This window comes from Carettochelys insculpta, chromosome 26, assembly GCF_033958435.1.
Source record: "Carettochelys insculpta isolate YL-2023 chromosome 26, ASM3395843v1, whole genome shotgun sequence".
Lineage (NCBI taxonomy): Eukaryota > Metazoa > Chordata > Testudines > Carettochelyidae > Carettochelys > Carettochelys insculpta.
The window spans coordinates 1,467,750-1,490,971 of NC_134162.1; the positions used below are offsets into that span (position 1 = coordinate 1,467,750).

The 23,222-nt window shown below is 44.6% G+C and overlaps 1 protein-coding gene across 4 annotated transcripts in view; it reads right to left on the reverse strand.

The window, feature by feature from the left end:
• PPP1R12B (protein phosphatase 1 regulatory subunit 12B) overlaps window positions 1–23,222 on the reverse strand; it is a 188,092-nt gene that overhangs the window by 83,329 nt on the left and 81,541 nt on the right. For 3 of the 4 annotated variants that reach the window (XM_074977280.1, XM_074977284.1, XM_074977281.1), the window contains exons 13-14: window positions 22,733–22,915; window positions 21,967–22,152 (exon numbers count right to left, since the gene is read on the reverse strand). In XM_074977280.1, coding sequence (XP_074833381.1) covers window positions 21,967–22,152; window positions 22,733–22,915 — 369 coding nt within the window. Of the gene's footprint in view, window positions 1–13,752; window positions 13,805–21,966; window positions 22,153–22,732; window positions 22,916–23,222 lie in introns of those variants that run through there. The other variant, XM_074977283.1, reaches the window with a different exon arrangement.

Below are 23,222 nucleotides of genomic sequence, written 5' to 3' on the forward strand. Positions count from 1 at the left end.
TGACACCTCAGAGGCTCGTCGTACCCCTTTGCTCTGCCTCCTGTTCTCCCAGAGCCCTGGGTCATGGCATTACGGAGCCAGACTCATTAGCACAGTCAATGCCACAGTCACTAATGGAGAAGACCCCTTTAACTTGTTCAGTCTCCTCATACCCCCTAAGGGTGCCCTGGGGTGAGTGGTCGGTTGGGGAAGCTCAGGTCCCTCCCACGCATTCCAGCCCAGGGACCCTAAGGGACTGCCACAAGATGGCCTTTCCTCGCTGGTCCCCCGGTGCAGCAGCAGCTGCCTAGGCCATTTCCACCAGACACTTCCCCAGTACCTTCCTCAGGTAGTTGCAGCAAACCCTCCTCCCTGGGAATTCTCCTTCTGCACTCCTCGCTCCTTCCTCATCCCTCACCTTTCTCCTCCCTGCCTCTTTCCTGAGAGCAAACCCTTTAAAGGGTTCCACAGGCCTTAGCTGGCTGCAGGTGTTGAATTAGCAGCAGGTGCTGGATTAAGCTTTCTGCTGCAGACTGGTCCCTAGTAAGCCTCAGTGCCTAGGAAACATGAAAGTACTGACCCAACTGCCCATATATTTGCCCTCCACAAGGCTACTGTAGTCTACCACATCAGAGATGCATATTCTACAAGCTTAGATGCAAGGGGAGAGTCTTGTGCTCTGCATAGCACCCAGAGGCATCAAAACCATTTGTATGAAGAGTGCAGTTACAAAACAGTCAACTATTAAGCACAAATGAGGAATAAGCAGGTTTATGTGAATCATCACACCTGTAAGTAAGCAAGCGCCTATTCTGAATGTTCGGAAGACAATAGTGCTTGCTAAAATGAGTCTCACATACTGGTCAGCCCTCAGTCTCATGAAAAGTTCATGTAAACAAAGACAACTGGACCACTCCAAAGTCTGAATGGCCATAGAAGTTACTGCCCGCGTCACATTTGTACCCAAGACTGTAGCAACAAGTGTCTATAACTGTATTTGAAAAATGAGATGTAATCAGGTAAACTGAGATAATGGAAAAGGGCACAAGAGACTGGGTACACGTGATGAGACTCTGTGGAATTCTTCTAGAGTCTCTTTACCATGGGTCCAAATGATAAAGATGTCACTGATGTAACATAAGTAAAGGAGGGGTAATAGGGGACGAGAGCTGAAGAACTGTTGTTTCAAGTGAGCCATAAATATATTAGCGTATTGTGGGGCCACATGGGTGCCCACAGCAGTGCCACTAATCTGGATGTATAAATTGTGCCCAAATTGGAAATAACTGCGGGAGAGAACAAAGTTACAGAGGTCAGACACCAGATTGGCTGCGCTAATGTCAGGAATGATATTCCTGATGGCTAGTAATCCATCTTCAAGTGAAATATTAGTGTACACAGCCTCTACATCCACGATGGCAAGGACAGTGTTGTCAGGAAGTTTTCTGATGTTTTGTAATTTCCTCAGGAAGTCAGTCGTATTTCGGAGACAGCTGGGAGTGTTGGTGGCATAGGGTTTGAGGAAGGGGTCTAACTAGATAGTCCGGCACTAAAGTTTCCGGATTTTGGGAAATAAATAGAATAATCCAGGTCGGGGCTCAGATGGTGTCTCTGAGTGAATAAGGTCCCCAGTAGCAGGAGGGAGTTCCTTAAGTAGCAATTGTAATTTCTTTTGGAATTCCAAAGTGGGATCAGGGGAGAGAGGTCTGTAAAATGATGTTGGAGAGTTGTCTGGCTGCCTCCTGTTCATAGTCTGACATTTTCATGATGAAAACAGCACCCCTTTTGTCAGCTGGTTTGATTATAATGGCTGGGTTATATCTGACACTCATTGAAGTGTAGTTTCTGGAACTCCCCTAAAACACTGTAAATATCTGCAAGGGTAATTGTGTTATCGGACAGGACTCAACCCTGCCATTGCTTTGTAGAGTAGTTATTTCAAAGCTGAAGTGACATCTCAGCACTGCTCCTACAGCTTTTCCTGCAGTGGATGTCTGCCTCTGTCTGGAAATTCAATCAACAAGCAGCAAGCTAGTGACAGTTTGGTCAGGGGTTTGCCCCAATTTCTGTCAACTATTTCACTGGCAATGTTTTTGTAAACTGTTTTACCCAGATAAACTGTGTTAAACAATGCGAGCGGTACACAGGAAAGTCAGTGTCAGTTGAAAGGAGATGACAAGTGAGTGAGGTAGACACACAGGCAGCCTCCTCCAGGAGACGAGCACGGAGAAATACTGACACATGGTGGTCTGACCATGGAGAGACAGAGCAAAGGCCAGTCCTTGCTATGGAGCACAGACAGTAAGAAGTCTGAAGTAGGGCTCAAAACAGTGTTTTGAACTATATTTCAAAAGGAAAACAGGTGGACCCTTACATTTAAAGCTCTTAGGAAGACAGCAAGTTTCATGTTGTCCTGCAGATCAGGAAGGATTCTGCCATAACGATGTCCACACATGCTGGAATATTCAATTCCATTTTCTAGACAAGAGGTCAGCAACCCCCTGCACAGCTGCCCAGAGTGCCACGTGAGCCGATTTTCGTCAGCACGTGAGCCGAGCGCTCGGCCCCGCCTTTCTCTCGCTGTAGGCAGGAGCTTGCTCAAAGCCACACCTCCTGTGGATTACCAAAAACCAGCTAATGCTACCAACCACCACCTAACTGGCAAAGCTCGGCATCTTCAATTATTTATTAATGAAGCTGTTGTAAGTAGGACTATTAATGACTTTAAAAAGTATCACTGGCACATGGAGTATCCAAAGAGGTCAAGTGGTCAAATTTCAGGACTCCGCCTTGGAAAGGTTGCTGACCCCTGTTCTAGAGCACCCTACAGAAAAAGCAAGCACTGAGCAGTAAGGGGGAGCAGGTGCCCACAGAACATCTCCTATGCGTGCCTGTCACATGCCTATTCACTCAGAGACCAAAACACTGTTGAGAGTCAAGTGAAACCTTATTACGCTAATATCTAGTTGCTAAACAATAGGAGCTGCTGGCCAAGACACAGGCCACATGCAAGGCTAGAATAGGAGCTGAGCTATGCGATCCGAGGAGTTCCCTTGTTGCCTGAATAAAAAATAAGAGGAATGGGTGTTGTCTGGAGGGAGCCCTGCGAGAAAAGAACGAACAGCACCACGATGGCTGGAAAGGATAAGTGCAGAGACCTGCGCTTGGGACAGAAGAATCCCATGTACTGTTGCAGGCTGGGGACCGACTGGCTAAGCAGTAGTTCTGCAGAAAAGGACCTGGGGATTACAATGGATCAGAAGCTGGATATGAGTCCACAGTGTGTCCTTGTAGCCAAGAAGGCTAAAGGCATACTGGGGTGCATTAGTAGGAGCATTACCAACAGATCTAGCGAAGTGATCGTTCCCCTTTATTCGGCGTCGGTGACGCCACGCTTGGTGTATTGCACCCAGTTCTGGGTTCTCTTTCTCCACGACAGAAAGGATGAGGATGCACTGGAGAGAAACAGCGGAAGGCTACAAAACAAAAATGATTAGGGGGCTGGAGCACGACTTATGAGAGGCTGATGGTTCTGGGCTTAGTCAGTCTACTGAAGAGGGGAAGAGAGAGAGGGGCTTTGATGATCTTCAACTAGCTGAAAGGGGTTTCTGAGAAGAGGAAGGAGAGGCCCTTTTCAGACACCTCCACGTTACCTGCTGGAAGAAGGCCACATCCTCCCTGACTGAATTGACCTCGTCAGCTCTGGCCTTCCTCTTGATTGGGACTCCCTCCTTTTCATGCGCTTGCATAATTAGACCTGCCTCTGGAATCTCCACTGCATGCATTGGACGAAGCGGGACCTTTGTGCATGAAAGCTTATGCTCCAAAATGTTAGTCTATAAGGTGCCACAGGGCTTCATTGTTTTTGCTGTTCTCAGTGGTGACAGATGACAGAATGAGGAGAAAGGGTCTCACGTTGCAGTGGGGGAGGTCTGGGTTGGATATGAGGAAAACCTCTCTCATTAGGAGGGTTCTGAAGCACTGGAATGTGTTACCTAGGGAGGTGGTGGAGTCTCCACCCCAAAAAGTTTAAGTCTCGGCTTGCAAAGCCCTGGCTGGGAAGGTTTAGTTGGAACTGGTCCTGCTTTGAGCAGGGGGTAGGACTTGACCTTGTGAGGTCTCTTCCAACCCTGTGATTCTGTGACTATGTCCACAGTTTGTATGATTGCACCAAAACACTCCTGACTCCATCATCTCCTAAAACAGATCACATGGAGGGTTTTGGGTTTAACTGTTTGGGTGAAAAGGACAGCAATAAAATGTTGCCTCAAAGAAGGAAGGGGAGATTCAGGCTGGGGTACAGAAAGGGTAGTAGCAAAAGTGAGCACACAGGCTAGTGAACCCAAAGTACAGGGGGCAAGTCAACTTGTTAACCTTTCAGAAGCAGCATTTCCCAAGTTAGAACATGCTACCAAGAGAAAAGTCTCAAGTGAGACCTAACAAAAAAGCACTGCTGAGAAAGAACATGGTAACTCTTTGGCTCTCCTGGCACACTAGAGAGGGAGGCAAATAGGCTTGTGGAATGCAGCTGTTTAAGGCTCTTGAATTAAGAAAGTGTTTAGTTTCTTCCTTGCTATTTCAGCAATAGCAGAAGCATCTTTCAGGGTCCAGCCATTCAAGTCCATGACACCTATAGCCATGTTGCTAAACACATCAAAGCTCTCAGCAGTCAGCCACTTCAGCAAGAACCATCACCACCCAGCTGAATAAGGCAGCGGTGTAGCTTGAAAGCTTGTCTCTTTCACCACCACAAAGCTGGTCCAATAAGACATTACGGCACCTATGTTGTCTGTCTGACATTCAAAGCTTCACTTAAGTTCCAGTATTTTATTCTAAGTAATAATGATGAAAGCCCCTTGCCCCAGGATATTAAGGCATATGTGGATCAAAACTCAGTAACACTGCAAGTTGAGTTTCATGGAGGTAGCCACGTTTTTTGCTGGTGGTGAAACAGACCAAGAGTCTGGTGGAAAGACTAACCATTTTATTATGGCGTGTGCTTTTGAGAGTTGCAACTCATGAAAGCTTATGTCATAGTAAAACTATCAGTCTCCAAGGTACCACTGGACTCCTTGCTTCTTTTACCAGAAGTTAAAACATTTGTCTTCATTTAACTGTTAGGATCTCCTTCACCACAGGGCATTTGAAAAACACTGGAAAATTATAAACCCAGAGGATGCCTATGTCTACAGGAGAACCCAGGTCAATGTACTTTAGGTTGCTTGGTGTGTGAAAAATCTACCCCAAGTGACATAGCCTATAGACTAACACAGCTACCTATTTGCTATTAAACCAACAGGCATGTAGTACTTTAAAGACTAACAAAATTATTAGATGAGCTTTTGTGGGACAGACCCACTTCTTCAGCTCTGCTTTTTTGTTATGTTAGTATAAGTTATGTTGAAAGCTACAGCCTAAGTTTTTAAGAGAACTACATCCTCATTTCAAAAGACTGGCTGCAGTGGCATGGTTGTGTTGGTACAGAGCTATACATACAAACATGGCCTTAGTTACAAAGAATCCTCTCTTGTAAAACCCCTATTTCTCCTTCAAGTTTATACACAGACCAATAGTCTCATGGCAACAGTTACACCAAGAATAAATGCATTTTCTGCAAACAATAAGTACATGATTTCAACAACGGCACTCTTGCTCACAGCAAATGGCTATATTTTAGGCTGCTCGTTATACCTGAAACTGCACCAATGTAAGGGGCCTAGGCCCTCCTTATATCCAACCTTTCTAGCTCATGGCTGACTCTCTGAAATGTCCCCAATAGACAGTATTACAGGATAAACTAGAGAGCTGACTTTTTTCTCCTCAAAAGAATTTTATCTCACGATATTGCTGGCTATGAATAGCATGATTACTGACCCTTAAACAGTTAAGAAATCTGCAAATGTTCAGTCCATAGCTAAAGCCAGCACTGAGTTGATGCCCCTAAAGATACAGTATCACTGCTCAAAATAATGCAGCAATTTCATGTTGATCTTTTCAGTTAAAAGCCTGGAGCAAAAATCTGCCACCTTACAGCTATTTATAACGTTGCTAAGCATCTTCAGGGACTTGTGACAAGGCAGCTACCCCTGTACGCTTTTTAATAATCAGGGATTTTTTTTTTTAAAAATTGCAGCATTGTTACAAAATAAATCCATTATCCCTAGAAAGGAACCCTTTTAGTAGGATAGCACAGAGAAAGCATATAAATAGGTTACCTCCTAATGCAGGCCTGCATAGCGGCTTGAAGGTCAGGACAAGCTTGGAGATTTTAGGAAAGGTAGCGAAAGCCTGAAGGATCAGCACTGTCTCCCTTGGAAACTAGTGGAAATTGTCGCAGCTAACTCTGCAAGCTTGAGCTAAGGAGAGACTTGCCATTTGCTAACGAATGGTTTGCAAGCTTTTGGGGAGAGGCGGAGGGTGGGGGGACTGCAAAAGCGCTGCAGGAAACAGTGCTGGTAACTGTTCCCAAAAATACAATCCATTATACAGGTACATACTTTATGCACCAGACAGCAAATCAATATCCCGTCTTACCAGGGAGGAAAAAGGCTGCTTGACTGATCACACATAAACAGATACTGAGTGTCCCTGTTCTTTGCTTTGTTCATTCCACCCTTGCACTAATACTTCTCATGCATCCATCTAAATATAAATACTGATTAAATCAGTAGCCACAGATAGCCGGCTGAAGAACATTTTGGATACCTGACAAGCAGAAGGGAGGGATGTGTCAGACCGCAAGTGGCTTATACAGAAAAATCAGAAATAGTGTCTGTGAACGTTGAGTGATTTAATAAGCTGAAGATAAGTGGATAAGATTTCAGGGTCAATACTTGACATGTGCTTCAGCTTACTGTAAAAAACTTGCCAGAATACACCAGTCTCTACTTTCAGTTCCTGGTATTTCAACCATAACCCTACTTTAGAATGTGAAGAACAGGCTTGAAAGAATTACATTTTATATTGTTAAGTGCTGGCAAATATTGATTTCACCACATGCAAATGAACAAAGAAACAGCTCCACAAGCAATAATCAAAATTGACAGATAGCCAAAGAAAGAAAAATGTTGCTTGGAAACTTAAAGAGTGATTGAGGTTTCTGAATTAGGCTTGTTAGAAATGGACTAGCAAATGAAGAATAGGGATGATTGATTGACCGAAGGATATTTACTTTTTATTCTCTGATGGGAGGTTTACCGTTTTGGGGTTTAACTGTTTATATATTTTTCAAATAACCGACCCTCACAATTTCCCACCACTGTGAAGTTTTAATCTGTCATTTTCTATTTGAATGACAAATGTGTCTTTATTTCTCCTCTTTTGCCATGATGCTTACAAACCTTGGACAACTGTTTGCCAGCTGGTGTGCAGAATCCATTCTCCATCCTGCCATCCAGTGCTTTCTTGCTGCTTCACTGTGCTCTATCTGCCTGTATCCACCTGTTGCGTTATCTTCAGACTGGAGACTCTTTAGGGGGGGAGAGAGACTCCTCCTTTGTTTGATCAGCACCTAGCACAATGTAGCCCTGGTCTATAGCGAGTGCTCCTTAGAGTTTCTGCAATAAGTGCTTAACTAGGGGACCCAAATACTGACTGTCCTTCAGCATCAGGTGCTCCACAGTCTTCCAATGGGACAAGGAAATGGAACAGTTGGGACTAACTCAGGAAAACTGAAAGACAACACGAAGGAAAACAAGGAAAGAAATCTGTGAACCTCTGACGGAGTGCAAAGGGCTAAACCACACTCCGTTAACACTTTGGTTAACATCTTTCATCAGTCCTCCCAAAACCAATTGTGGGCTAAACCCTTAAAAAAAAAAAAAAAAAAAACACACACCACCCTGAAAAAAACCTGAAGCAACAAGGAGCCTTAAACAGGCTGATTTCTTTAAAAAAAATCCAGTTTGACTGGGTTTGTTTTGCTATACATCTTAAACTGTATATATTCCTCAAAGAATGCTTGCAGGGCTTGGGGGTTTGTTTTGATGGGGATGGGGGAGGAAAGCGTTGCTTCTTGTGGAGGTTTCCAACCAGGGAAAAGGTTAATTGACTGCAGAGAAAATAAGGAAAGTACACACAAGTGTTGCCAAGTACAAGGTAAACAAAAAAATAGAAATAATTCCCAATATTAGCTTTTAAGCTGTCTAAGGTTTAACCGCAGCTACAGTAGCTCCAAAATTGTCCCAACAGAGCAGGGAATTTCAAGCTGGTTTCCCTTAAATGTTACGATGTGGTGCCAAAACTACAGTTCCCAATGTTCATCGCTGTATAAACTCAGAGCTGGATGGACAATCATTGCATGTTGGGGCCTGCAGATGCCAGAGGCAGCCCCTTTATATTAAAGAAGGGGGATGAAGCTTGAAATGGGGCAGAACGTAAATGAGCTTTAGCGCTCCAAGCAGAACCCAGTCAGGTGCAGCTTGGGTACCGCACCCCAGAAAGATCTCAGCCTCCAGCACTCTCCTTGGCTTGAGTGGGAGGCATTCATTGAATGAAGGCAGTGAAGGGCTAAGATCCTAATAATACTATGCATGATTCTGACCACAGAATCTTTAACATATGCCCAGACAAAGCAGGCCCGAAGGTCTGGGGCTGAACTGAATAACACATGGCACAGCTACCACAACAAACCTTTGTTTGTATAACAATGCGTAAAACAAGAGCTGGCACAGTATAACCTTGGGTGTGAAAGCAGTAATTAGGACTTACCTTGAATTATAGGCCCAGAACACATTCAAGAGGGGCCTAGAAGTCTGTTCCCCAGTTGAGGGAGAGATAAGAGCACCCCTTCCTTGAATACCAGCTTAAGTTCAGGCAGAAGTCTAACATGTCAGAGAACTGATGGGCAGGATCCCCTGGGAAACCAATATGAAGGGGAAAGGAGAACACAGTGTTTGAAAGACAACTTACTGAAGACACAAGGACAAATCATCCCGATGCAGAGTGAGAAAAGCAAATATGGAAGGTAACCTGTTTGGCTTACTAGGGAAATCCTTGGTGAGCTTAAACTCAAAAAGGATGCGTATAAGAAATGGAAACTTGGAAAGATGATGGAGGAGCAGTATAAAAACATGGCTGCAGAATGCCAGTGGGTAATCAGGAAGGCAAAAGCACAATTGGAACTGCAACTAGCAAAGAACTTGAAGGGTAACAAGAAGGGTTTCTACAGGAATGTTAACAATAAGAGGGTGAATAGGGAGGGTGTGGGGATGTTACTGGATGAGGGAGGTAACCTGACAGTGGATGGTGTGGGAAAAGCTAAAGTACTCAATGTTTTTGGCCCTGTCTTCACCAGGCAATGCAGTATGGGAAGGAGGCGAGCAGCCCTCAGTGGGGAAAGAACAGGGTAAGAGCCATTTAGAAAAACTAGGCATATACAAATGCATGGGTCCAGACTTGATGCACCCATGATATGGAGGAAATTGGTAAATGTCACAGCAGAGCCTTTGGTTATTATTTTTGAAAACGCATGGGCTGTGTGTCTACATGCGCTGCTTCTTCCCGAAGCAGCAAGCTAATGAGCTATCCGGAAGATGCTAATGAGGCGCAGATGCAAATTTTCCACACCGTATTAGCATACAGGCACATGGTTCAGAAACCAGAAGAAGCTCTTCCAGATTCCAAAGTACAGATGCAAGAGGGTTCCCTTCTGGAGTACATGCAGGAGGGTTCCCTTCTGGAAGATCCCCACGGGCTGCACATCTGCACATGTACTTCAGAGTCCAGAAGAGCTTCTGGACTGAGTCACCTGCCAATATGCTAATGAGGCATGGAAAATTTGCATGTGCCTCATTAGCATCTTCCGGATAGCTCATTAGCATGCCACATGTGTAGACACAACCATGGAGATCAGGAGAGGTCCTGGATGACTGGAAAAAAGGCAAATGTAGTGCACATCTTAAAAGGTAAGGAGGACAATCCAGGAAACTATGTCAGTCAGCTGTACCTCAGTCCCCAGAAAAATCATGGAGGGGGTCTTCAAGGAAACCATTTTGAGGCACTTGGAAGAGGGGAAATGATCAAGAGGAGTCAACATGGATTCACCAAGGGCAAGTCATGCCTGACCAATCTGATTAGCTTGTATGATGAGGAAATTAGCTCTGTGGACAAGGGGTGGGGGGGGGCGTTGGAAAAATCAATGGATGTGACATACCTTGACTTCAGCAAAGCCTTTGATACAGTCTCCTACAACATTCTTGTCCATAAAATATAAAATCCATGGAAATATGGATTGGATAAATGAATTGTAAGGTGGATAGAAAGCTGGCTAGATGGTCAGTTCCAATGGGTAGTGAACAATGTCTCAATGTCTGGTTGGCAGTCAGTTTCAAGTGGAGTGCCCCAAGGATCAGTTCTAGGGCCAGTATTGTTCAACATCTTTATTAATGACCTGGATGAGGGGATGGATTGCACCCTCAGCAAATTTGCAGATGACACTAAGCTAGGAGGACAAGTAGATACACTTGAGGGTAGGGATAGGGTCCAGAGTGACCCGGATAAATTGGAGAACTGGGCCAAAAGAAAGCTGATGAGGTCTAACAAGGAGAAGTGCAGAGTCCTACTCTTGGGATGGAAGAATCCCAAGCACTGTCACAGGGTAGGGAACCAACCGGCTAATCAGCAAAGCAGCAGAAAAGGACCTGGGGATTACAGTGGATGAAAGGCTGGATGAGTAAACAGTGCAACCTTGTAGCCAAGAAGGCTAATGGCACATTGGGATGCATTAGGAGGAGCATTTCCAGCAGATCTAGAGAAATTCCCCTTTATCTGGCACTGGTGAGGCCATATCTGGAGTACTGCATCCAGTTCTGGGCCCTGCAATACAGAACGGATGTGATGCATTTGAGAGGGTTCAGCAGAGGACAATGAAAATGACTAGGGGGCTGGAGCACATGACCTACAAGGAGAGGCTGAGGGATCTGGGCTTATTTAGTTTGCCGAAGAGTAAAGGGTGATTAGAAAGCAGCCTTCAACTTCCTGAAAAGGCAGTGGGCTCTAAAAAAGGATGGAGAGAGGCTGTTCTCACTAGTGACTGATGGCAGAACAAGGAGCAAGGGTCTGAAGTTAGAGGGAGAGGTGTAGGTTGGATAGTAGGAAAAAAAAACTCACCAGGGCCGTGTCTACACGTGCCCCAAACTTTGAAATGGCCATGCAAATGGCCATTTCGAAGTTTACTAATGCAGCGCTGAAATGCATATTCAGCGCTTCATTAGCATGCGGGCGGCAGCGGCGCTTTGAAATTGATGCACCTTGCCGCCACGCGGCGCGTCCAGACGGGGCTACTTTTCGAAAGGGCCCCGCCTACTTCGAAGTCCCCTTAGTCCCATCAGCTCATGGGAATAAGGGGACTTCGAAGTAGGTGGCGTCCTTTCGAAAAGAAGTCCCGTCAGGACGAGCTGCGTGGCGGCAAGCTGTGTCAATTTCGAAGTGCCACAGCCGCCCACGTGCTAATGAAGCCCTGAATATGCATTTCAGCGCTTCATTAGTAAACTTTGAAGTGGCCAGTTGCGTGGCCATTTCGAAGTTTGGGGCTAGTGTAGACACGGCCATAGAAACGTACCTGCAGAAACACCTATCCGGAGGTGCCACCCATCATTCCTAAAGACCTGGAATTCAAATTTAACATCTTCTACATCAGAAAACTTAAGGGGTAACATCTTTGTACTCATATGTAAACCTGAGCCATGGGCAAAACACTTATGTAGTTCTCTAGAGAAGTGTTTTCCAAACTGCGGTACCGCTGGTGGTATGCACAAGAATTTCAAGGGGTACATGGCAGAAAATAAATTACTAAAAATCGGGAACTAAGCACCAGGACAGCACTGGGAGAGGGTACTTCAATAAGGCCAAAGTCCTGAAGGAGGTATGCAAATGTCTTATGTTTGGAAAACACTATTTGAGACTATTGGCTTATTATGTCTTGCTGCTAGCACCTATTTAGGGGCCCGAAAACTCATGCCCCATTGCTTCTCTCCACCCATCGGCACACTACATAATTCATTGTAATCAGCTGTTCATCAGTTTCACTAAGGCTACATCTATACTATATGATAAAGCTGCTTTTAAGGCAGTTAGCTTGATTTTACAATGTCACGGTCTTCACTGTGAACGCCATTAGGTCTATTTTAGGGAGTGCTAAGGTCAGTATTGCTACACCCAGAAAGTGAGACAGCGTAGCACCAAATTCAAATTTAAAAGGTTGTATTAGTGCTCATGTGGCAATGCCATTTATTTACATGGACTGTACTGTCCTCAAGAGCTATCCCATAGGCATTCCACAATGCCCCACGGTGGTCTGCTGTGGCTGCTTCCATCTCTTTTGTGCTGCAGGTGCACAGGAAGTAGGCAATGAGAAGACCACAAATTTGAATTCGGCACCAGAAAACTCAGGAAATTGAAGCAGGCACTGTCACATGGCTGGACTTTTATATTGGGTCTGGAAGCCATTTTAATGCTTAGTGCAGCTGCTGGCCCCAAATACTGTGCTAGGGGTGTAGACGTCTCTTGTGGACACAGCCTGAGTCTATCAAGTGAAGTGACACTCCACCAGCTGTACACAATAAAGTCCTTGTGTTTGAATTTACATAGTGTCAAACTTCTGTTCCTTCAGCAGTGAGCCCACTCCACTTTCTGCAAGGTGAATGTGCGTGGCAAGCTGGAGGGAAGTTATAAAAACTTTGACAATAAGAGTTTTACAGTCTGCTGTAAGCTAAGCAATTCCCAGGACACTTCTTCCACCCCACTGCCCCTCCTCCGCCCACAACTAGAAGCCTAAATGCTGAAAGAAACATCTCAGCAGAAATTCAACCTGAAGAGGGACACAAAGGAGAGGCTATCAGTGGGGTAAAGGATGGAACAAGCCAGGAACAAAAATGAACAGCCAGCAGACATGGTTAAGCAGCCCTCTGCTGCCACCTTATGGAATAATATTTCAGAAGTGTCTGAATATCTGCCAAAGAAAGGTTAACCAGCCAGAGGTCAGTGGGTAAAAGCTTATTTATAATTAGTAATATTGGCAAAATTGTCTATACCATATCATAGATTTATGTACAGTGAACAGCTAAAACTGTCATCCGTTATCCTACTTGAAGCCTTTAGTTTTATGCTGAAGATACTCAATATAGACTGCTACAGGGCTTCTGGGAACAATAATTTTTACGAAGATGAATGGAAGCAACTTAACCTCTATGCTGCAGTTTACACCGAGGCTGGTGCATAAAGTTAGCTGCCCTGGAATTCTTACTCGATTCACCACTCAGCCTGCAGCATTTACCAGCAGTTCCTGGGTGTCAAGGCAAATTTAATGAACAACCCATGTTTTTAAGCTTAATTAGTTCTCAGCTATCCACACTGTATGAAACCACCAATCCTGTGGCACTTTAGAGACTAACAAATTTTTTAGGTTGTAAGCATCTGGCAAAGTGGGTTTTACCCACAAAAGCTCATGACCCAATAAATATTAGTCTCTAAAGTAAATGAGGACTGCTTATTGTTTTTCAAGTTCCAGATGGATACAGCTACCCCTCACACTGTAAAGTGTCTTTCACAAATACACCAGAAAGAATTTAGCCTGTGGGGCCATTTTTGGGGCAGTCATATATAAATTGGCCATAGGTTCAGAGAAAGAACCCTCAATGGACAACTCACACTCAGTCTCATTATCACTTACACTGTGCAAACAAACGTGACACCCCAGTGCCTTTGATTAGTAAAGACAGGAGGAAAACGGGAACACTCTGGATGCAAAAGTCTAGACGTGAAAGGCAGTTTTACCTGATGCTTGTGCCATTCTGTCTCTTAGTCCAGCCTCCTCTGAATTGCTTAGAAAACACGGGAGTTACTTAGTTCTCCCGAGCATTCCCCTAGATTCCTGCATGTGCTAGAGATCCAGGCAGGTGATTTTTAGGTCAGCTGGCCAGCCCACAGCCTGGGCTTATCTGCCCAAATTCCGGTTTCTTTGCAGAGAACAACAATGCCGAATGTGGGTGCCAAATAAAATCCTCAGCCTGAATACTCTGGAGAACGCAATCCAGAAGCTGACAGCCTCGCAGTACCCCTTCTTGCTTTCTGTACATTCAGCCAGGCTCTCAAGGCTAATGACACCGACCCCACACCTCAACCTTTCCCAAACACAAGTACAGTCTGATTTCCGATAAAGCCAATGCAATCCCCCCTCTGCCAAACATGGACAATTAGAGAGCCACAAGAACTCCCACCCCTCCCACATTATCCCACTGGCACTAGCAGTTTTTTTAAAAAAAAAAAAAAAAAAAAGGACAATTTTATCTGAAAGAGATTAACTAAGAACATAGCAGATAAGAACTTTCAACAGCAGGTGCTGAGTGATTACTCACACTATGTGCAGGCAGACCTTTTAACTTGTTGCTGGCCTCTGCTTGCTTACCCAGCACGCTGCATAAGGAAAAATCTTTCCCTTCCAGTTAAGCAGGCAGGCGCTAAGCACTCAGTTCAATGACTGTCTAAGGCCCTGACAAACTTCTACAACAAAAAGGCAGTTCAGGCAATTGGAATGCTTTAGATCACCTGTTTTCAAAAGGGGGGGGTCTGGAGGGTGAGCAGCAATACTAGACAGCTTGTGCCAACGCCACGTGGTGGGTCCCCCCACCAGCTTCCATAAGGGTGTGGGGGAAGCGTGTCACCTCCACCCAAGGACTCATCTCATTCGGCCACCCAGCCTGTGGGTCAGAGTCAACATCCACTGCAACCATGCTGATTTCCACTCCTGGCACCCTCCATAACCAGATACCACTGCACCTTCTTTCCTCTACCCTAAAGACCTCAGGGCTAGAGGCAAAGGCGCCCTACCCCAGAGAGCAGCCTGGCTTCAAGGCAAAAGCAGCCTGCTGCTGAAGAAGCCTAGGCTGTGCTGTTGGTAAGTACTGGTGTATATGAAACTTTCAGCTATAAGTAATTTAATTTAGGCTGTGTTAAAGTCTTTTAGCAAAGGTCTTCTAGACCCAAGAATGTTGTGTCCTGGATCAAAAAGAATTTAACAGATTACAGCAAGAGATTTGAGAGTTAGGGTTCATATTCAAATTCGACACATTAACACGTGGTATGAACAGAGACATCAATTACCTTGCGCATTACAAGGACTGCTTCCCTTCCTTTCACGCTCGTAATTATCCCAGACAGGACAATTAATATCCCCCCACCCCTCACTCTCTTCCTTCAATCCTATTTGTCAGTTTTTATTGCCTTTTTTTTGGGTCCTCTGTATTTATATATGTCAGTCTGTATTGGAAATGAAGTTGACCTGATGAAGTGGGTCTGTCCCACAAATCAATAATAATTTTCTTAGTCTTAAAAGCGCCACATTTCTGCTGCTTTGTTTTGTTAGAGTACAGACTAACACGGCTACATCTGTTACTATGCAAGATCTTTTAGGTTTATGAGTAGGCTATATCAAGCAAACTTCTGCATATATTTTTGTCTGGGCTAATGTAACCAAAAATTATAACGCAATGGGAGGGTGGGCCAGCTCAAAAGACAGCTGCTTTAGATGAAGTATTGAGATTAAGTGGAAGCTCACAGTTTGGGGACTATTTGCATTAAAACTTGCAATCCATGGAAGATAATAAAATTAACATTTGCACAAAGCTTAAATATCTCACTGAACCTAGATCTTAATGCAGGGTGAACCTCTCTTGTCTTGCATCCTTGGGACCTGACCAGTGTTGAACTAGAGAATTTGCCAGACCATGAAAGGTCAATATTGTCTAGCACATTACCAACACTTCCTCTGCTTACTGGGCTCTTGGAAAATATTTAAGGAGTAATTTAGAGCTAAACAACAGCAGAACACTCAGAGCCAGGTCTGGTGGCTGTGAACAAACTTTGTGAGGTCATGGAAAACTTGGTCACACACATAAGTGGTTGTCCAGCTAACAAAAATCATGCCGGATTACAGATGTTGCTGGACGAGAGAGTTCCCGATTACAGAGGTTCAACCTGTATGTATAACATATGATATAGGGTAGGCACAAGGATGTTAGTACAGAGGCACTCATGGTTTGTTCTAGTGTGTAATCTGGATTGGTATTGTTCTAGTGTGTTTTCTGGAATGGTATTCTAAAATTGCATTTAAAAAATCTTTTTTCCAGTCTAAACCCTCTAGAGACAGGTTCTTATGTGGCTTTGCAGGAGGCTCTAGAAAACGGAGTTAACAGCCATACCAGGCACCTGCACTGTTGCTAGCAGAGTCATTGTGTTCCGACTCTGGAAAAGACAAGAATCACGAGGTGCAGTGGTCTTGCCAACGTCTGCTCCAACAGCACTGATGAAAGAGGGCACGGGTTCAGTTATTAATATATATTACAAAAAACTTACTTCGCTATCTACATGCTGCTTTAATTAGCAAATGGATCCCTGGAACTCTCTCTGGAAATAAAGGAGAGGAGGAAAGAAGATACTTGCCAGAGACATTAACCCAGAGTCAGTCAACTTTCTTTGTCCATTAGAGAAAAGTTAGATATTTGCATTACTTCTAACTAGTAGGGTATAGTGTTAGAATAGCAGAGAGCAAACAATGCCAGACTTCTTCCCCAGAGCCCTGAAAGACACAGGTCCACCACTTTTCTTCATGCTAACTTTGGCCTACACTAGAAAGTTTGCTCTGGGTGTGGATTTTTCACCCGAGGACCATAGTTATGTCAATCTAACCACTGGCATAGGCAATGCAAGGTCAACAGAATTCTCCTGTCAGTGTAGCCAATCCAGCTCAAGGGGGGATGCTCCTGTCAGCACAGGCAGAGCCTTCACTGAAGCATTCCAGCACCTATCAAAATTAAGTGAAACCAACCACTTGTCTGAAACTGATACACCTACCAGCTTGTGCTGTGCGCTCAGAACCTTCCCCCTTTAGACGGACCTTTCACAGGGAAGCACTGGGAAGAGTTGTGTTACCAACCAGGAACCTGACTGTAAATCCAGCACAAACTGGCAGGGGACTGGAGAGGAGCATGAGCAGTAACCCACTGCTAAGTCTTACACAAATGGATTAGATTTAACCTCTCAGGTGTTCCTTTAAACTACACCCCCTACCAGGAGGTCAAAAGCCAAGTGTACACCTAACATACCAGAAGAATGACGGTAGTTTTTTAAAAAAGGTCTACCAGCTGTGCTTGTACACACGTTAGCATAAATGCACTCACACCAGCACTGAACCACTTTTGCTGGCAGGGCTTGTATCTCTTGGGGAAATGTCTAAGAAGAACTTCTGGTTTGAGGAGTTTAAAGTCATGGGGGGTGAGGAGTATCAGCAACTTGAATTTTAAGAAGCTGTGTAAAAATGGAGGTAGGCCTGCTGTATATTCTGTACTGAGTAATGTGTATTATATGCACTACCTCTTATCATAGTATCTCTTGTAATGAATCATCTTTGTAATGTTCCCTGGAGCCCGACAATGTAGCACTGTTTCAAAGCACATCAGGGAGCCTTCAGTGCCCGTGTGGAAGAGCTGCATGGACATATTAACATGTAACACATTAACTGGCTTTACAAATCACATTGCCAAAGTCCACATTACTGCTCTGTGTAGACAGGCCTTACACACCAGTAACCACTTCCACTCGCTTCATGAAAATTATTAATGAATGAGGGTATTTTGCCAATGGTCATCAAGTAAAACTGAGAATCAGAAGCCCTATGTGCAAGCTACACCAGCAGAACCATCGTAATGCTGGTATTAGCTGTGTCACACTAGGTTGGCCAATGTAGCTATGCCAGCAAGACTTCTATTATATAAAAGGGACTTGCCTCACAATCCTTTAACAAAAGCCTAGGGCAGTGTTTCCCAACAGAAGAAACCCCAGCATTCCACAATGTGAAAATAAGGGTTCCACAAGGAAATTCCATTACAATAACATTTTACAATTAAAAAAGTTTAGCCATTTGTGAATTTTATTAAAATCAATTTTCATTTGTGTTTGCCACAATAAGTGTCCCTGTGTCCCAGCTTAACTAGAGAACGGGGACGATGATGTCGCTACTCAGCGCTGATCACACCTCTGGCTGTGCACGCATCAGCTATGTACCACCATAAATCCCAGTGCTCACTCTCAGGGAGCGTGGATCCTGGGAGGGGGGGAGGAGTTTTTGTACATGCTGAATGTGAATTTTGTTTTTAAATGCGTACAATTAAACTAAATGTTGGTCTCATGACCTTGTTTAGCATTTGTTTATTGTCATCCTTACTTATTTGTGGTCTACTTTTTCAGCTCCAAATACAAGACTGTTATTAGGGGTTCGACAACATTCTTTTGAGTTTAAAAGAGTTCCGTGGCCAAATAAAAATGGGTCACGCTGCCCTAGGGGAAGGTCATACCTCCCATCACACGGCACTTCACCACAAGAGATCCACACCATACTAGCTCTTCAGCCAGTATCCGGAGGTGCAGCTCCTTAGGGCTGAACACTTAGCAACCTAGTCTCAACCAGCCATGCTTTACAAAATGCTTGTGAGAAGTTCAGACTCTTGCAATGATTTTTCTGGGACCTCACAGAAATACCAAGTGAACCTGACAGAGGCAGGGCTGCTAAGATCCACCATAAAGTCACATCCATCTGCAAGGGACATTAGTAACTGGACTCCAAACAAGTGGACAGCATTCAGACTAGTGGGGGTGAAGGAAAATATGGCCACCAGTTGTGATGCTAAATGCAAGGTAGGGCTGTGAGGAGCAGTCTGCACCTTTAGGGAAGGGGTCAACATGGGGAAAAAAGTGATCTAAAAGCTGGTAACAGGAGAGAACCATTGTGAGCACATCAGGAGGGGTGGCCTCTCCACAGCACAAAACTCATCATAGCACCTTAGAAAAACAACTGCCTGAGCAGCAGCAACTCTATCAAGAGAGCTAGGGGAGCCCTTACCATCCATGGCAGAGCACAAACCCAGGAGAGGTGATTAATAAGCCTTGCTGTTAGATTTTTATGTACCGAGTCTATAAACCAGGAATCCGTGCCTTTCAGAGAATGTAATTTACACAGGTTTGACTAGACAGGGCAAAGACTTTTGCAAAAGAAACAATCCTGGTCATGTAGGAAATCGTGCGGATGGCCTAACATTCTCCACCTTCTCTAATTCCATGAAAAATCAGCTGGCAAAAATATGAAAGCAGCGCAAAAAAGACCATCTTTCCAGCTAGCAGGCTTTGCACCAGAACTCTGTGACAGAATTAAAGGGGACGTTAATGAAGCTGTATATCATATACAAGCAATGGGGCAAGTGGCATCCATTTCTTATCAGTATATGAGGGCGTGGCAGCAGCTAATGGGGGCATGTGACCTTATGTACATGACTCCACACCCGGCCTGGGGCCCACATGCTCTCCCCACACGATCTACAGACTTTACACAAGGGGAAAGGTATCAGAAAGGGAGCCGTGTTAGTCTGTAGCTTCGAGAACAACAAGAAGTCTTGTGGCACTTTATAGATTTGGCCTATAAGGTGCCACAAGACTTCTTGTTGTTCTCAAGGGGAAAGGCAGCGCTCTAGCCTCCTACCACACTGGAGACCTCGCAACAGCAGCAGCAAAAAAAAGAACAGGATGCGGGGTTGCTGGGCAGCCCCGTACCCAACAGTTCTTCTGGTGCAGCTCTATCACTCCCGCCGTTCCATGCAGCTGCATGTCTGGGGGTCTGTACGACACCCCCACTACAGGACAGGGCTGGGGGCAGTACAGCCATGCTGGAGTTGCTGCCAGCTTGGGGCTGCCTGGTGGCCCAAACTCTGCTTCTTACCCTGCTGCAGTGTCCAGGAAAGTCCTGTGGTTCAGGGCACTCGTGGGAACTGAAGTGGGAAAAGGAGCAGAATACCAGCAGCTCCTCCAGTGCGGCAGCACCTCTATCACAACCCACTTAAAAACATAAAAGTGCTAGGGAGAAGTACTGCTGCACCCGCCTTTCCAGTACACCATATTGACTATAAATATCTTGCTGCTACAGCAAACCAATCCAGACCACCCTACTTGCACAGCTGTATACAAGTCTCTAAAACCAGCTCTCTTACAGCAGATGGATACTGCATTGTCCAACTGCACCAGAAAGATGCAGAATTTATGTTTAAGTGATTATACCATGCTTGCCAATCACAACATTTTGGTACCCACAATGCTGTGGCAAAGACACAGCAAACTATGGCAGGACAAGTCAGCATTCCAGACTGAGGCGTGCAGCCCGCAGCAGAGACATGAGCATCTCAGACCACTTTTCTAGTCATTCCTCCTAAACTTAAAATATTTCACTTTAATCTTTTGCCTTCAGACAGCCTAAGGCTGCCTGTTTTAGAGGCATCCTAATGTTCTAATATTAGCTGGTGGGCTTGTTTATATGTTATTGTTGCTAAGAGGAACTTGGAGCTTTGGAAACACTGTACCACACCAGAATGCTATTGTGACAGCTGCCCCTGGGAGCCGAAATCCATACCATGCTTCCCTGACAACTGTGTGCCATTATCCATATTTAACAAACCCTCTTCTTTGCCAATCAGTGCTTTTCCACGTAAATAATCCCACCAACTTCTGCAATTCCCAGAAGCAAGACTAAAACCTGCAACCAGTCACCTTTCCACTACCTGTGCTGTCACAAGACTCCACGTCAACAAATGAGGCAGCTTCAACACACAGGGTCAATACATGACTGAGAATACTGTGCTGGAGTGGGTACAGACGGGCTAGGATTTGGTGGTTTCTCTCCTTTATAGTTAAGAGATTTGAAAGATGGCTCACTAACAAAGTTGCAAGGTACCTATTGTGCAAACTGGGTTTTGCAATAAAGTTAACCTTTCCGCCCTAATTCCAATCACTCAGACATCTTGGCAGATTTCTCTACCCAACGTGCACCACAATACTGTCAGATCAGCACAGTGTCATTTTACCAGCCTCAACAACCTCCCACAATAGAATATTCATGGTAATGGTGACACTGCAAAGCATTTGATGTGCGCTGACAAGAAAGAACTTGAAAACTGCGCAGCTGCAAGTTAAGTTTCTACTGGGATTAGTCACTTAGTTTGTCCTAGCCAATGAGTGTCAACCTCGCATCTGAGAGCAGGGTTCAGCTAACTCAATGGATCTATCTAGTCACTGAGACAACTTTGAGTTTTGCAAGTTCCCATCTTACTTCCCCCAATATAAGCTTCAGCCTTTATTACTGAAAAGAAACATCCAACTATGACCTGAGGATATATGGTCTTAGATAGCCAATAGTATCTGAAAGAAAAGAGTCGGTCTCCTTTTTTCAAACTATGACATTAATTCTGAAACCTACTGAAAACACGATCTTAAGAATCACTCAATCCTAGCTGCCAAAGTGGTCTTTGTTTTATCACAGCACCTCTTACCAGGCTTGAAACTCATCATACGTAAACTTTTTGCTGCTCATTTGATTGTTTTTCTTAAAGAAAAGTCTCACCTTGCACCTGAATCTGGCTAGGCCAGGCTTCTTTCTTCCAGTCTTAAAACAATGCCATGTGATAAGGAAAACGGCAACAGCAGCCTCATGCTCTCAGTTTTAATATGCTGCTATTGCTGAAGCACCACAGGCCGCCTAGCAACCGTGCCAGAATTCATCTTCTACTTAGTTATTCCCTTTCCTCCTCCTCTCCCACCTAGGTCTAGATTGCGATCATAGCTGCATGCTGTTATTGCTTTGCATTTTGTGAAACGAACACATCTTAGATCAGAGTTCACTGAACACGTGTCCACACCACATACCACCACTGCAATTGGTATTCATGTTTGTCTCTGCAGCAAAGCCCAAACCACTGAAATCTTGTTACTTCTTGGCGGGAGTGAGAAATTACCACACTTGACCCAAACTCATTTTCACCTGTATTTCAATGAGGATTTAATCTAAAACCTGTAAGGGAAAGGCACCAGTTTGTGAAACACCCAGGAAAGAACGATTTTATCAATGCTTATCTCCACATGCAGCAGATTAAGTGTGCCACCCCTCTGGTCACTAACCTCCTTCGCTCCCTGGCTTCTCCAGTTGAGGAGTCTGTTCCAGTAGTTGACGAGGCATTAGCAGATGTAACACCGTTGGCAGTGCCGAGCACAGTGCGATTTGTAATTACACCTAATGGAGTGCTAGCAGAGATGGTCTCTGTATTTTTCTCTACAGTAGAATCAGTTTGTTGCTTATTTGGGGCTCTGAAACATACAAGACATAATGGAATACAAAGCAAGTGGCTTAGAGGCCTAACACTCTGAAGAAAACATACACTAAGGACAAATTTTCTCAGTGCTCTGAATACAATGGCATAGTGGAATGGCACAACCGAAGCATTTTAAAGAATGTCAAGAAGGATAAGCAGTTGGAAGAAATGTTCCTGACATCACTGCTGACTGCTGCAGAAGCCTCTGGAAATGTTCAGGGAATTTAACTGTTCAATAAGCAGGAGGAGGGATGAATTCAAAGCTCCTGCATTTCAAAAATAAAATCTCAGTTGTTCAAGTGACACACTCTGTAAAGAAGAGCTAGCTAAAAACAAGATGTGGTTAATCGCAAGTGACCAAGCTAAGATTGCACAATCTTAATGGTCTGCACTGTTAAAAAAGTCTGACCACAACATACATACTTACTCAATTGAAATGCTTCATCGACACTCACAAGCAGCAGCTCATTATCTACAGAACTGATTTCCAACCAGTTTTAGAATTCAGAATCTCCACCCCCAGAACTCAGCATGTCAGTTAAGAATATTAGCATTTTACAGCCCTGTGCCCTTACCTGGTATACTGGCGGACTGACGCAGTAGTGTTTGCACTAACAGACGTAGGACAGGAAGAGGCAGGTTGCCACTGGGTGCTCAATGAGGTAGATGAATCAATGGGAGTGGGTGAGGTAGCAGATGTATTACGATTGGCTGAAATGTAGGGACTGTCGAGGTCACGACTTCTACCAAATGAAGCACTGTAAAACATCACAAGATCACTCCCTTCAGTTCAGTCTATGGTCTACCAGTTGTTGACTATCACCAGCCCTTTGGCGATTTGGAGGGGGAATATTTCACACGCCAGAAAAATGAGTGCAGAAGACACTAGCAAATGAAATGGTCGTTGAAGATGACACTTGGACATATACAAATGAAAGAAATACAGCCTTGCTGTCTAATCCCAGAGAACAGGCAAACAAGGAAAACCTTTATCCCACTTTAAGCAGCACTCCTGGCCCCACCAGTAGTGCTCTTAAGCATTGGGGAAAGATGGAGACACAGGAT